At 38.5% G+C, this 13,828-nt stretch overlaps 1 protein-coding gene and 1 long non-coding RNA gene across 2 annotated transcripts in view; one reads left to right on the top strand and one right to left on the bottom strand.

Annotated features, from left to right (window-relative positions):
• Positions 1-4,280, bottom strand: part of LOC115658120 — a 42,874-nt gene extending 38,594 nt beyond the window's left edge. Inside the window, exons 1-2 of the long non-coding RNA XR_004002162.1 lie at positions 4,195-4,280; positions 2,840-2,982 (exon numbers count right to left, since the gene is read on the bottom strand). This is a non-coding gene — a long non-coding RNA (uncharacterized LOC115658120). The remainder of the gene's footprint in view (positions 1-2,839; positions 2,983-4,194) is intronic.
• Positions 4,281-4,368: 88 nt separating this feature from the next.
• On the top strand, positions 4,369-13,146 carry MRPS22 (mitochondrial ribosomal protein S22). The gene is made up of 8 exons (XM_030576672.1): positions 4,369-4,535; positions 5,301-5,464; positions 6,819-6,983; positions 7,515-7,658; positions 8,248-8,331; positions 10,215-10,360; positions 12,528-12,636; positions 12,937-13,146. The coding sequence occupies exons 1-8, from the start codon at positions 4,406-4,408 to the stop codon at positions 13,027-13,029; spliced, it is 1,035 nt and encodes a 344-aa protein (XP_030432532.1). The 5' UTR covers positions 4,369-4,405; the 3' UTR covers positions 13,030-13,146.
• Positions 13,147-13,828: the final 682 nt, after the last annotated feature.

Raw genomic sequence — 13,828 nt, 5'->3', positions numbered from 1 at the left:
ACAAGAGACAGCAACCCAACACACCAGTGAGAGAAGACCCAAACCAACTAATGAAAATAGAACCTATTCAAATAACATTTTGTGTAAGTCACAGGTTGTATTAAAATGAAAACAACACACGTTTTAACAGTTTTTCGCTGTTTCATGTCTTTTAATCCTCAAGCCAACTATGCCTCTAGGAAACAGGATCTGCCACATAAAGAATTCTGTAAATCTGATATTACTGAGGGATACAATTTCATTTGTTTATAAATATGCTTGGCATTTATGACTTTATCTTTCTAAAGACTAAATACCACAGGCTGCATGGAGGGCATAAGAAGACTAAAACCATCACAAGTCAGATAGCTACTGCTTCCAGAAAAGAGAAGAAAACTGGTATCTCAACTCAAGAGACATTCTTTCCTAAGGAAATTGATTTTTAAGTCATTAACATACATGATTAATTTGCCCATTTCTTTGGAATTATACCTTCCTATGTGCCAGACAGAGAGCTTGCCATTTAGGATATGGATTTATCCCCTAATAGGTCATGAAAGTCTCAAATTCATAAAGAAAACAATAGCATTTTAATATTATGTAAATTACTACAGAATTTCCCCCTCTCAGGCAGATAGTCAAGCTCAGAATAAGACAAATACCGATACCAGAAGCTGATTATGCGGAAACCAGATAAAATAGCCAGCAAGAAAATTATGCCACATCATGTTTTCTGTATATATGATAGTAGTTATGGAATATGGATTAGTTAGAGTCAGCAACATTTCAAGTTTTAGTCACCTTTTCTTTTCCATTTTAATCATTCCACTGCACCTGCTAGCAAACATACCAACTAGGAGACATCCTCCATCCCTTTAATAGGATCTGTCATGTGATAAGGAAAGAAAATAGTGAGGCAAATCATTCCATTCACTTTTAAACAAAGTCCTTATTGAAGGATATGTGGCACTTTGCTTAAAAATAAATGGGGCATGATGTTGTTAATATTTCTTAATTTTATGTGGATTTTAGATTTTTCCCTGTCTCACAGTCATGCTCCCAATTTAGGAAGCCAGAAACTCAGCTTCTCAAACCAATCACACAGGATCTCAACCAGAGAACCAGAAAGAGAAACACTCGAACATTTCCAAATCAAAAGGAGTATTTTTGAAATTTGTGTTCTGTGAAAAGTTTGATGTTGTGGCTTTTTTTGTCTGGATGAAAACAATTTCCAAAATATTGGAGTTTCCCAGAGTGTGGAAATTCTGTTTGTTGATCAGCTCTGTAAGGTATGATTTGTAGAATGTGGATTATTTTCAAGAAAATAATTGATATTTTAATTGACTCTTCTTTTCTTATTTTTTTCCATCCCAGTTTATCAAACAAGCAAGTCTGCTGTCCATATGAGACTGTCATATCAGATTTGGTATGTTATTATTGTAAACACAATGCATTTACAATGTCTGTTGTAATGTTTTCTTTGAATTTTTTTAAACAAATTAAGCTGAAGCATTTTCCTATTTTCCCCAGTGTAACCTATGTGCCTAATAGGGAGATATCTCTTTAAGAGACCCATTGGGGAAGGTGGAGTGAGTTGTATCTGGGTCATTGTTGCTAGGCAGATTAAGCACGCCACATGCAGAAGCTTCTGGAATTGGGTGTGGTAGTTTTGGGTATGCTCCAACAGGTTCCCTGTTGCTGGGTCAAGGCCAGCAGTCAGGGCAGCTGCTTTGCAAAAGGCCATGTGCCCGGTTTGAGTTGGGAGAAGCTGAGTCCAGGAGGAGAAAGCAGGCTGTTGTCCCCAACTCTGAAATATTTTGCAGCAGGTTAGTGATATTGTTACCCTCTAACACGGAAGCATGGGCAATGCTACATATAGGAAGGGGAAATTGGGAGGGGGAGAACTTATTTTTTAATTGTATGCTTTGAATGTTGTTTTGATTTTAGCCAAACTGTTCTAGTTAAATTGTCTCAACTAGTCTGAGTCACCAACTTTTCTTTAAATGTAGTAATGGGGAAAGAGTCATTTATATTTTGCTAATCTCAGTTTTGTATTTTCTTGTAACAGGGTTTTCTTTTAAATCTATGCACTTAACTGAGTGTTTGGTTAATCAGTTAGTTGACTGGCTAGCAATGATTTCAGCAGAGGAAGAGTCTGCATGGATTCCAGCTGAAGATTCCTACAAGCAAGTGGAGGGAAGATATTGTTTTAGACTCAGCAGACTGTACAGATTTGGTGATGAAAGCCTCTGAGACTTAGGTGAACAAAACTTACGCTTTTGGGAATTTTCAGTTTTTTCTCACTGTATTTCTGTGGGGACTGAACTGTTCAGATTTTAATTTTTCTTTGTTTATGTGTAACTGTGAAAATGTCATCAGTGGATTATAAAACAGGAATGTCATGCTGTAAAAATTAGATTATAAAATCTTATGATAAAGAAACATTATTTAAATAAATTCATTTTAGTTCCTTTGGGACTTGAGAGATGGAACTCCAGGTCTCCAGCTACTTTCTATGGGAGCTGGGAGTGGGGTTCTTAAATCACTGGAGATGGGAAATGATGTGAACTCTAGCTCACCCAAAGGTTACACTAATACTATTGTAATCCTTGCTTTCACAATAAGCTACCACCCCTTTTAGCCAGTGGTCCACACAAGCTAGTCAAAAGAGAACCTGTGCTAAATAACATTCTCTGTAAGAACCAACTCCAGGATGATGGTTACTGTGTCAGTGAAAACAACATGTACATTTTAATTACTTTTTCTTTTTCTGTATCTGATGAGTCCACAGGCTCTGCCACAAACAAGTTTCTGTAAGTATGACGTTATTACGGATACAAGGTGTAGAAGTGTCACTCACCAGCCAGCACAATCCAGAATGGCATAGCAGGGTCTTCTCTTCCAGCACACCCTGCAAACAGTTTTTGCAGCAGTGTACTACTTGTGATTCAGTTCTCCAGCTAGTTCACGTACAGTCCCACCCCTTCAGGGGTAACAAGAGTCCTACGGAACAAGAATCCACCAGTCTCATATTACGTCTTCAGCCTGAGCCTAGACCTGCAAAAGGATCTTTGAGTTACCTTCCTCGGGGCACTTGTGGGGGAACCCAAGCCCTTCCTTTACTCTAGCTTTCAGCCCAGGGACCCTGTAGCAAGCAGCTAAGATCTGTCTAATCAAGCCCTCTGGGGCTACCTCTTTAGTCTGTCTCTAGGTTTTTCCCATAGCCCCTTCCCAGGTTCGTATTTCCATAGATGAGGAAAAACAGACTAGTAACAGAGAACAAAGGAAGCATAAAAGTTCTGTACCAGGCCTATCTACCAGTCCTCAACCCCCAGAAGATCCTGGAATCTAAAATCAGTTAGAAAGATTCTGGCCCCAGCCAGGCTTTCTTTCAGGTAGTCTCTGGATGGCTACTAAGACCTAGCTAGGCTTTCTTTCTAGTGGAACCACACAAGAAAGTTCATTCCTTTTCTAAACCAACCAGCACTGTACAGAGCTTTCCTGCTTTCAGTCCCCTCTTTCCAGGCTTATCATCTCTCACAAGTATAGCAGAGGAGGTCTGATTGAGCCCACACTTTCTCATTAACTCCTTTCTGGCTAGTGCCCACAATACCCCCAAGGGATTGGGGGCTTTTTGTTGCGTTTTCAGAAAATATATTTTACAAACTTACTTTTGATACTAGTTTATATAGAAGACCCAGTTCCCAAAACTGCAGAGAGAAGCAGGGGGAGAAACAACCAGCAGTGATCAGCCTAATGCCTGACCATGGCAGGCAGAAGTAAACTGCTGCTTAGAGCTGGTCTAAAATTTTCTGACAAAACATTTTTTCCATTGGACATCAGTTCATCAAAATGAAAACACTCCACGGGAATGTGTCTGTTTGACCAAATTTTGTTTTGATAATAAAGTTTTAAAAATAAGAGTTGCAATAAGAGTCAACTGTCTCAAAAGGGCATGTTTTGATTTTTTCATTTCAAAGTGGCTTTTCATTTAGAAATCTATGTATTTGTTGTGTCTGAATTATCTGTCTATTGCATTTCAGCCACTGCTCTGAGCTGGAATCCACTTTTTTTTCCCCCTCAGGAAACTTCAAAAATGTCGATTGTTTGTTCCAATCCAGAGGTTCCCTCTCCTCCCAAACGTTGCATTTCTAGCACATCTCTACACCTGCCTCCGCCCTCCCAAGGCTACGTATCTAGATTTAGAAAACTGACCTCAATGAATATTAATATTCTCAATATCTCCGCCTCTGGCAGTGTCCCATGGCAGACACTGACCCGCCCCCTCCCAGGCTCTTCCCCTCCCGCCATCGTCTTGAGGCCTAGTACTGACGGAGTGTCCCCGGGACTACACGTCCCAGCGTGCCTAGCGCGGTCACCCGGAAGCCGCTTTGTGTGGGCGAGGGGGCCAGAGTAGCGCACCAACATGGCGGGTTTCGGAGCGCCCAGGTGGCGCTTTCTGTGGCGCTGCGCGGCATCTCCTCTCGCGCTGCGGCGCCCAGGGCGAGCCCTGTTGTGGAGCCGCGGGTACGGCCAGGACGCGGGTTCGGAGGCCAGTAGGTTCTGGGCGCGCTGCGAGCCCCTGGCCTGAGGGAGGGACACGGAGCGAGGCGGGAAGCGAGCGGGTGGGTGTGTTGGCGCAGCCCAGCGTCGTGCGACGGGGTGAGGGGCTGGGACCTGTGCTACGAGCCGAACCTCGTTTCCGTCCGCGTCCGCTTGGGCCCTTGGACCTCGGGCAACAGCCCAGTCCCCGACCCCGCGCCACCCGCTCCCGGTCCTGGGTGGGAAAGCCCTGGCTCGGTAGTGCAGGCTGACTGGAAAGCCGTGGAGAGCCTGCAGTGACAGAGCTGTGCCACCCCGTCGAGGGTGCTGGAACAATTTGCGTAGTGGGGTGCTGAGAGCTATTGAACCAAACTAAACCCTATACATGACGGAAACCACTTCAAGCCCCGGGGGGGTGGCAGTACTAGTTCCAGCACCTATGCACCCCTTCATCTTCTGAATGCTTGGAGATCTCGGGTGGGACAGGATAAACACAAACTCAGTCTGTTTTAGACCTGAAAATGCTCCAAAGTGATTCTTTCCTGAGCACTGCCTAACTTGCTAACATCAGTATGTTTTGGAGTTTTACCTTCTAGACTAATGCCTTGAATTTTGAAAGTACTGAAGGAACTTGTCACTTGCACACTTCACTTCTTGGTCTGTTTCATTCTCGGCTGGCATATGCCTAAACTACACAGGGCTGGTAGTCAGACCTTTGAGTCTATTGGATGTTAGTCTAAGCACAAGAAAATAATCTAACTTTTATAAATCTCTTTCAGACAAAAAAAAGTCAGATGTCACAAAGCCTTGTTTTATGGATGAACTGGTTCAGAGTTTACTCTCTAAGATGACAGGATTGGATTTACAGAAGGTTTTTAGACCCATTAAACAGGAGCTTAAGCCACCCACTTACAAGTTAATGACAGAAAAACAACTAGCAGAGGTATGATGCCTTTTTTCTTAAAAGATATTTGTTTAATCAAAAGGTTTACAACAGCTAAAGCTCTTGTATACTTTAACAAACACAGCTGTCATAGTGACAGACCTATGTTAAACATTATCTAAAATATATTTGAAATTCTGTGCACTACTACACCATTCCAGCCCATTTTATAAATAAAATATATTTTACTGGTACTCTTAAGTTACGGTCAATTTCTTTGATTACTTTCTTCTGTGTGGGGAGTTGAATGTCAGTTAGGCATACACTTTTCAAAAGATTAATGGGAAATGTTACCAAGAAAACACAAATTTAAAACATTTTTTTTAATTTGTTTAATATCTCTGAAATTCAGTACCAAATCTAATCAAACAGTGTGAATCAGACTCCTGATTTCTTTGTTCTTACCGGTTATGTCCTTAGCAGTCTGTCTTTGTTTAGTAAAAGACTGTAGAAGGTTGATAACTTCACAATCATTAAGGCCTGTGCAAAAGTTGAGATTCAGCATAACTGTAGGATGAAATACAATTTTATTTTTTTTTTAAGGAGAATGAAACCTATGGTAAACTAACAGAAAAAAGGCACGGCAACTTGGGCACAGATATATTGTAGTACCAAAAATGTGTTTAACTTTTTTAATTGACAAGATTTCAATGTAGTGACATCCTTTTAAGTATCTCAGAAGATATTTTGCCTTGAAGTCTCTTTCTCCTTTTCTCTTTGGTTTTGGTTTATTATATATGGATGGGAGTAAACTGCATATAGTTCTGTTCCTCTGGAATGATGATTTTTTTAAATTAAACTTCATTTTTGTCTTTGATGCTCTGTGTGTGTGTGTTTTCTATGTATGTTTGTTTCATGTCTAAACTACCTAAAATTCTGGAAGTTTTTGTCCGCAGTGTCTTCTCTGTTCCCTGGCTGAACCTCTGGATGGTTGAGATTCCTAACTTAAGCCAGTTTTGTTACTACCACAATCCTGGGTCTCTCCTAAGCGTGTGGTAATGTTATAATGCACCTTGGTTAGAAATCTATCTAGGGACTTAGCTGAAATAAATTAGGTGACTTCAGCACCTTCCTTATTCTCTTTGAATCTATTGTCCACCTTTCCCAATTTCTGGTCTTCTGTCAGAAGCACTCAGGAGTCTGACAAAGCAGTGTTTTTAAGTCAGATGGTATATTATTTATTTAAGAATTGCCTGCATAGTATTTTAGCAGCCTGTGTCTCTCTCCAGAATACATTTCAGTGTAGTAAAAGTTGAGGGAAGTTTATTTTTTAAACATGTTCTTACTGGTGCTGAATTACTCTCCAACACAGTGTTATATTTCATTGTAAAGTTACTGGATTTTCTTTTTTTAGGCCACAAGAAAAGCCATTGAGGAAGCTAAAGAACTATTAAAAATGCCCCCTGTTCTGAGTGAGCGAGAGCCGATTGATGATGTGTTAGCAGAAGACAGGATCCTGGAAGGAACTGAAACTATCAAATATGTGTTTACTGATACAACTTACAGCACTCCACATCGTGTGAGTAACTTATTAGTATATTCTGCAAAAGAGCTTCTTGACTATTTACTTGCAACTTCAAAGGAACAGTCTTGGGTTTAAATAAAATGTTATCGCAGTTCAACCTCAGGTTAAGTACAGTATAAAATTACAAGGAAACATTTATTGCTGGCAGAACTAAAAATTATGTTCTGATGCTGTAATACAGGAATTTCTCTTGAAGGGAAAGGAGGGGAGTGAGATCTCATTTTGGGGTGTTCAGAAGAAAGCCAGATATTTGCAATTATTCAGTAAGTGCTCAGTGAATTTCCTTGTAACTAGTTTTTTCCATCTCTAGAACATGACTAACAAGCATAAATATGAATGACATTGGACAAGTTTTATAGTTGTGAACAGGAAAGCCTTTTTCTAGCATTTCTGCTTATCCTGAGCTGCTGTGCAGGAGGATTTTTCCCAGCCAGATTTCTCACCTTACCTCTGAATACTAAGGGAAAAACTAAGAAAAATATGGTGATGAAATATGAAAAAAAAAAAATTCCCCCTTGATTTCAGGAGCGTTTCATTGTAGTTAGAGAACCAAGTGGTGTGTTACGTAAGGCCTCCTGGGAAGAACGGGACAGGATGATTCAGGTGTACTTCCCGAGAGAGGGACGCAAACTTGTTCCACCACCAATATTCAAGGATGAAAACCTTAAGGTAATTATGTTTTTGGCTTTGTGAAGATTCATCACTAGTGCTGTTCTTCTGGTATAGTGTGATACTGAAAGGAAAGTTTAAAACTGTGTTGCAAAGGCCTGTTTATTATACCAGTTCAGTGATACTGGTTTAGAAACCTGTAGCGTGCATGCAGTTAGTCTTGTATGAAGATATTTATTGGCATAGCTCACTTTCATAAATTTACAGGTCTGGTAGTCAGGAACAAGCAAATTTTGTGCAGATGAATCAGATGGAATGAGTTGTCTGTTACAGGTACACACTTAACTACTGTGTGTACTAACAAGACTACATGCCTGACCTGAAGCTGAAAATGCAATGTGGCTTCTGGCAAATAAATTGTTTTTCTTTTCTTTCATGTATTTCATTTAATTACTGCAGTAAGGAATCTGAGGGCAATTATTGCACTCATGTGGCTTGTCATTCTTGGCCTTGTACTTTGTTGACATTTCCTGAGAGGTGTCATTACCTAAAATAGAAATGTACTGGCTGTTTAATAATAGAAATGGTTATTCATTTTAGAATAAGGGGTAATATAAAATTTATTCCTGAATTACAACTATCATTTTAGACTGTGTTTCGTGAGGACCGTCATGAAGAGGTACTTAACCTGTGTATTGCACAGTTTGAGCCAGATTCAGCTGACTATATCAGAGTAAGTCTGTTTTATTATTTCTAATAGGAAGGCTAATGCCAATGACAACTTGTAGGTTTTCATTTATATGAGAGTATGAATTCTCTGTGGACCATAACTCTTGAAAAATCATATTGCCTTTTAATAGCTGCATAGATTTTTAAAAAAGCAGCTGGAAATTTAGTGAAAAGTATGTAATGGTCTTAAGGTGTGTCTATGAGACCAGCATGTTATGAAAACAAAAAAATCATTGACCAATTGTATCTAACTCTGATTCTATATTTTCACATTTTCTTTTTGTAACATTGCTATACAAGATGTTAACCATTTCAAAACAAATTCAACTTTAGTGAACATAAAACAAAATTGTATAATATGTACAAAATTCTGGTAAGTTAAAGGGACACTACCAACTTGATATCTAGTGAATGTAATGCGTTAAAAATGGCTTCAGATACTACACTTACCCCAGCTATAGGCTCTTTGTCAATATTTTTCTCTCCATTGTGGCTATGTGAAAGACCCACACAGATTATTGACAGTGTTGTCAATTACACAAATTAAGCGAACTAAAAATCTCTTAACTACTTATAGTGATGAGATTCCCAGAAAATTTTTGTAAGTATAAATTAGTGTCACTTAACCGTAGTGAGCTATGAACCAGCAAAAATATAAGCTTTGAAATATGAATATTTAATTTTATACTGTTAACATTAAGATATTCTCCTGCATACAGTTAGGCATGTGTGTAATTTTATTTGTATAGATAGTCCCATTGACTTTAGTGAGACAATTCAAATGAGTAGAGTTATCTTATATTTACAAAATTTGACTGGAGCAGACACAAATTGACCTTAAGATTCCAAGTGAAAAAAGTGGTACTTTTGTTAGTATTAACTACTTGAAATTTATTTAGGGGTACAAGTTAAGATTTATAAATAGTAATTCCTAACTTTAAGCCATGCCTGTGGCCTGATCTTCAAAATTGCCAAGTGCTCAGTAACTCCCAGTTGGAATAAAGAATTTAATGTTCTACCTCTCCATTTTGTTTAACTCTTGGAACTTGTATTCTTAATTCAAGTACACATATAGTTGTAAAACTTGTGTTCATTGAAAATGTACAAGAACATAGTTCCATATTTAGCATTGTTTCCCTTCTTAACCTTTCCTATACTCTACTGTAAGATTAGTTATTTTGAGCCTGATGGACACTTACACTGAATAGCATCTTACCACAACAGTTCCTTGAAATCCATGTTAAACCATTCCCATAACCCAAACATTGAAGCTTCCTGCTATGTCAGAACTTAAAAGTGAAACTGATTTACAAACCAAAGAGTAATTGTCTGTTTTTATTGTTCAAACTGGGATATAGTGTGAAAAAGCTTAAGTAGATATAGTTGAAAAAGGCAAATTTGACTTCTAAAAAAATTTTTTCATGAACTATTAACACATTTTACCTCACAGCATCAACTGAAGCTTTGAGGTCTGAGACTGCAGGTGCTCTGCTGGTTCCTTGCATGGATATGACAAGCGTACATCTGCTTCCTTCCTGCTTTTTTTTCCTCAAAGCTTAGTGTGTAGATCCTGTCATTTGAGCATAGCTAAGGAGTAGACGAAAGGCTTCAAACTAACATTTTCACACAATAATGAAAGGATTAGTTGTGACTGTATTTCCCTCTAATTTACCCCCTAGAATTCGGATATCTCAGTGCGCTGTTATCTAAAATTAAGACTTTTACATACAATAACCTAGGTTTGACATTGCTTTGAGGCCCTCTGTGTGCTGTCAGCACTATTTTAGACCTTTGCAGGTGTTGCAAAGGTAAATCTTTATAACTCTTCTGGCAGTTCAGCAAGATTTGGAGATTATCAGGATTGTAAACAAATCTCATTCTGGGTAGGTTCATCATCAGACATATGAGGACATTGATAAACATGCCAAATATGATCTTCTACGTTCAACAAGACACTTCGGAGGAATGGTCTGGTATCTGGTAAATAGGAAGAAGACGGATGGCTTATTAATCGATATGATCCAGAGAAATTTGTAAGTGCTGTTTGGACACTAGATTTGCTTTGTTTCCCTAGCATAAAAACAATTAAAATCAAATCTGATTTCAAATAGTCATGAAAATACCTACTGCAAAATATTTTTGCTGTGATTTTTGGTTTATGTGAATGAATATGCATGCAAAAATTATGGGTTATATTGTATTGTATTAATACTGACCTGTTCCTCTTAGTTCCTGCAGAATTGAACTTAAACTGTAATTTTTTTTATAACCGTTGGCACATTTTAACTCAGTGGAGTGTTAAGACTCAATCTTAAATTACATGTATATTTTATAAACTGATCACTTCATGATTTTAAGTGGCATTTTAGGATTGGCCTTATAGTTTAGGAGGACAGGGTGAAAATGAAGTACAGTAACTCCTTTCTTAATGTTGTAGTTATGTTCCTGAAAAATGCGACTTTATGCAAAATGTTAAACCAATCCAATTTCCCTATAAAAATAATGTAAATGGTGGGGGGAGGGGTTAGGTTCCAGGGAAATTTTTTTTCACCAGACAAATGACTCAGTGTAAAGGGTTAACATGTTAACAAGGCAGCACAAATGGAGGGAGGGGAAACAGCATGGCAGACACACACTCACCCTGGGTGTGAGAAATGTGCATTGCCCTTTAAGTACGCTGACCTCACTCTAAGTATATTGCCTTTTTAAGTAGATCATCAAGTTTCCTCCATCCTATGGAGATGGGGTAAGTGGGGGGCAGGGGGATACCCTGACGTTAGCCCCTCTCTTCCTCCCCACCCCCCCTGCACAGTAGAAGCAGGAGGCTCCTGGGAACAGCTCCAAGGTAGAGGACAGGAGCAGCACATGTTATGGCAGTGCGGGGAGGAACAGCTGAACTTCCAGCAATTGATAGGCTGCTGGTCCCTTGGATCCAAGCCCCCACCAGCTAGCTCCAACAGGCTGCTCTTTCTGCAAGCAGTGGACAAAGCAGCTGGCTGCCAAACAAGGTTATAAGGGAGTATGTTCGCTTATTGATCAGCAATGAAATTACATTAACCAGGATGACCTTAAGTGAGGAGTTACTGTATCATTAGTCCTTATTGTATACATACTCAAATTGGGGAAATGACTGACTTTTGGGGCAGTTGGTGGTTTTTGCCCTGGAGTTTCCAGGGCCTTAGTGAGGTACTTTACTTGTGTAAGAGCATCTGCACTAAACATGTCTCATCCCAGCCTTTCTTGAACACCAGAAAAAAAAATTATTCCAACAGAGCAGTTTCAGCTAACACTAGCTGAGACTACCATATGGGTTTTAAGTAGCTAATAATACATTTTTTAAATTTACAAATCCATCTTTAAAACTCCAAAACAACCTTGATGGAAATGTTGGTGCAAGACCACGGATAGTTGATACATGTTCTTAGATGACACATCATGACTGATACTATCCAGTTCCCACTGTTTCACTTGTCCATTAAAATCAAGTATGTTTTGTACCCTACAAAATCTAAAATCCTAGTTTTAAATGGGAGATGGGATTGTGATAGTGGCTACCACATTAACTGAAATTAATCTCAAGGAAGTCATTTTTCCCTAAGTTCAGTAGTGTGTGAGGCTTACAATTAATGATGTAGGACTGGAAAATATTTAAAGGAAATCTATTTGAAGAACTCCAGTTACTAAAAAACTGTCTTCCCTTTCTGCTTTTTTGTGAGGTGATAAGTAGTCCTAAATGTAGATAACATGATTAATTCTCATTTGCTTTTGAGTTAAATTTTGGGAGATGTTAGTTTCCCTATTAAAAATAACTGACTCACATTAGGTCAGAGAAAGCTCTGGAAACTGGCTGGATTGCTAGCAATTTTACACTCCAGGATTGGTGAAGATAAATATTCCCCTTTTTTGGCAGAATACAGAGCTATTGTGTATTTTGAAACATATGCTAGGGAGAGACTAATAGCACAGGCCTTAAACAAGACATAGCATAGGTCAGTGCTCCTTAGCATTCTTATTCTGCATATAACAAAGAATGTGACACCACTGATATAGAAGCTCACTTACACTGTGGAGATGTGTTCAAATTTTTGCTTGGATCTTAGTTATGGGCTGGTATACCTACATACTTTCACACACTTGTACTAACACAATGCTACAGTATTTTAAAAAATAACTGAGAAATGAGTCTTAACTTGTTTTTAGAATAGATGATGCTACATGCTTAATCAACCTCTATCATATGCTCCATCCTGACTGTCAATCAGCAAAAGAAGTGAAAGAAGAGGACGCTTATGGAGTAGATTTAATCAAGGTATAGTACATTTTTCTGCTTTGGATATAATAATGGAAAGGTGAGGTTCACATTGATACCTACTTTCTTTATAGCTAGCCACAAAGTCTTAGTTCTTTAAGGAACGCTCCTTAACTAGCTAAATGTTTATACACTCATATTTGCATGTATGTATAAAATCACTACACCTGACTTACCACTCACTTTGTTAAAATTGTTATGCTGCGATGCCACAAGGAATAGTGTTGTACAATTTCTGATGCATAGAAGGAATTCTTCTGTACCCTGTGTCACCATTTTAATAGCTGTTGTCTTTAACAGGTGTTCATGAAAACAGAATCAAAGAAGGTAGGATATATAGAGCTGGCTCTTCAGGCTTATCAAGAAGCACTGGCTAGTTCAGCAGCTTTGTGAAATAAAAAGGGCTTATTTAATCAAGTGTTAATATTCAAGCATTCCATGTTAACATCTGAGAAGTACAAAATTTTGCTAATGCTGTATAGAACTCTAAAATAAACACAAGTGACTGAGGTATGTGGTTCAGACTCTTCATAAAATAGCAAACTGTAGCTACCAAGGAATCAGTAGGGTGATGCAAATTAGTTCCTTTACAAGAATTCTGCAACTAGAAAACTAGAATGTCACTCTTGCTAAACAGGTCAGTACTAAAACAAACAGTTTGTTTTTACACTTGAAAAACTGGCCTTTAGAGAAGCACCAGACCACAAGTGGAAGAGGTGAATGCAGTCATTAAGTATGAGAGAGGATGACTACTACGCAAAACCTTGATATAGTTGAAAAGGGACACTTCTGCATGCAACTTTGTGTTAAACTTGTGTTCAAGTTAATTTATTTCAAGGCAAGATGAGCATTAGTACAGCAGTTTTGATTATTTGCACAGTTTAGTTTAAAGCAGGGGTAGGCAACCTGTGGCACAAGAGCTGATTTTCAGTGGCACTCACTTGCATTTTAATTTAATTTTAAATGAAGCTTCTTAAGCATTTTAAAAACCTTATTTACTTTACAGACAACAATAGTTTAGTCATACATTATAGACTTATAGAAAGAGACTTAAAAATGTTAATGAAACCTTAAATCTGAGTGAATAAATGAAGACTCAACACACCACTTCTGAAAGGTTGCCAACCCCTGGTTTAAAGAGTGAGGCAGTAGATAAACTGACTTGAATTAGGTGTCAGCCCCTTATATCTAT

This window comes from Gopherus evgoodei, chromosome 9 (genome assembly GCF_007399415.2).
Source record: "Gopherus evgoodei ecotype Sinaloan lineage chromosome 9, rGopEvg1_v1.p, whole genome shotgun sequence".
Lineage (NCBI taxonomy): Eukaryota > Metazoa > Chordata > Testudines > Testudinidae > Gopherus > Gopherus evgoodei.
The sequence above is the reverse complement of the archived record's forward strand: the minus strand, read 5'-3'. Positions and strand labels throughout refer to the sequence as shown.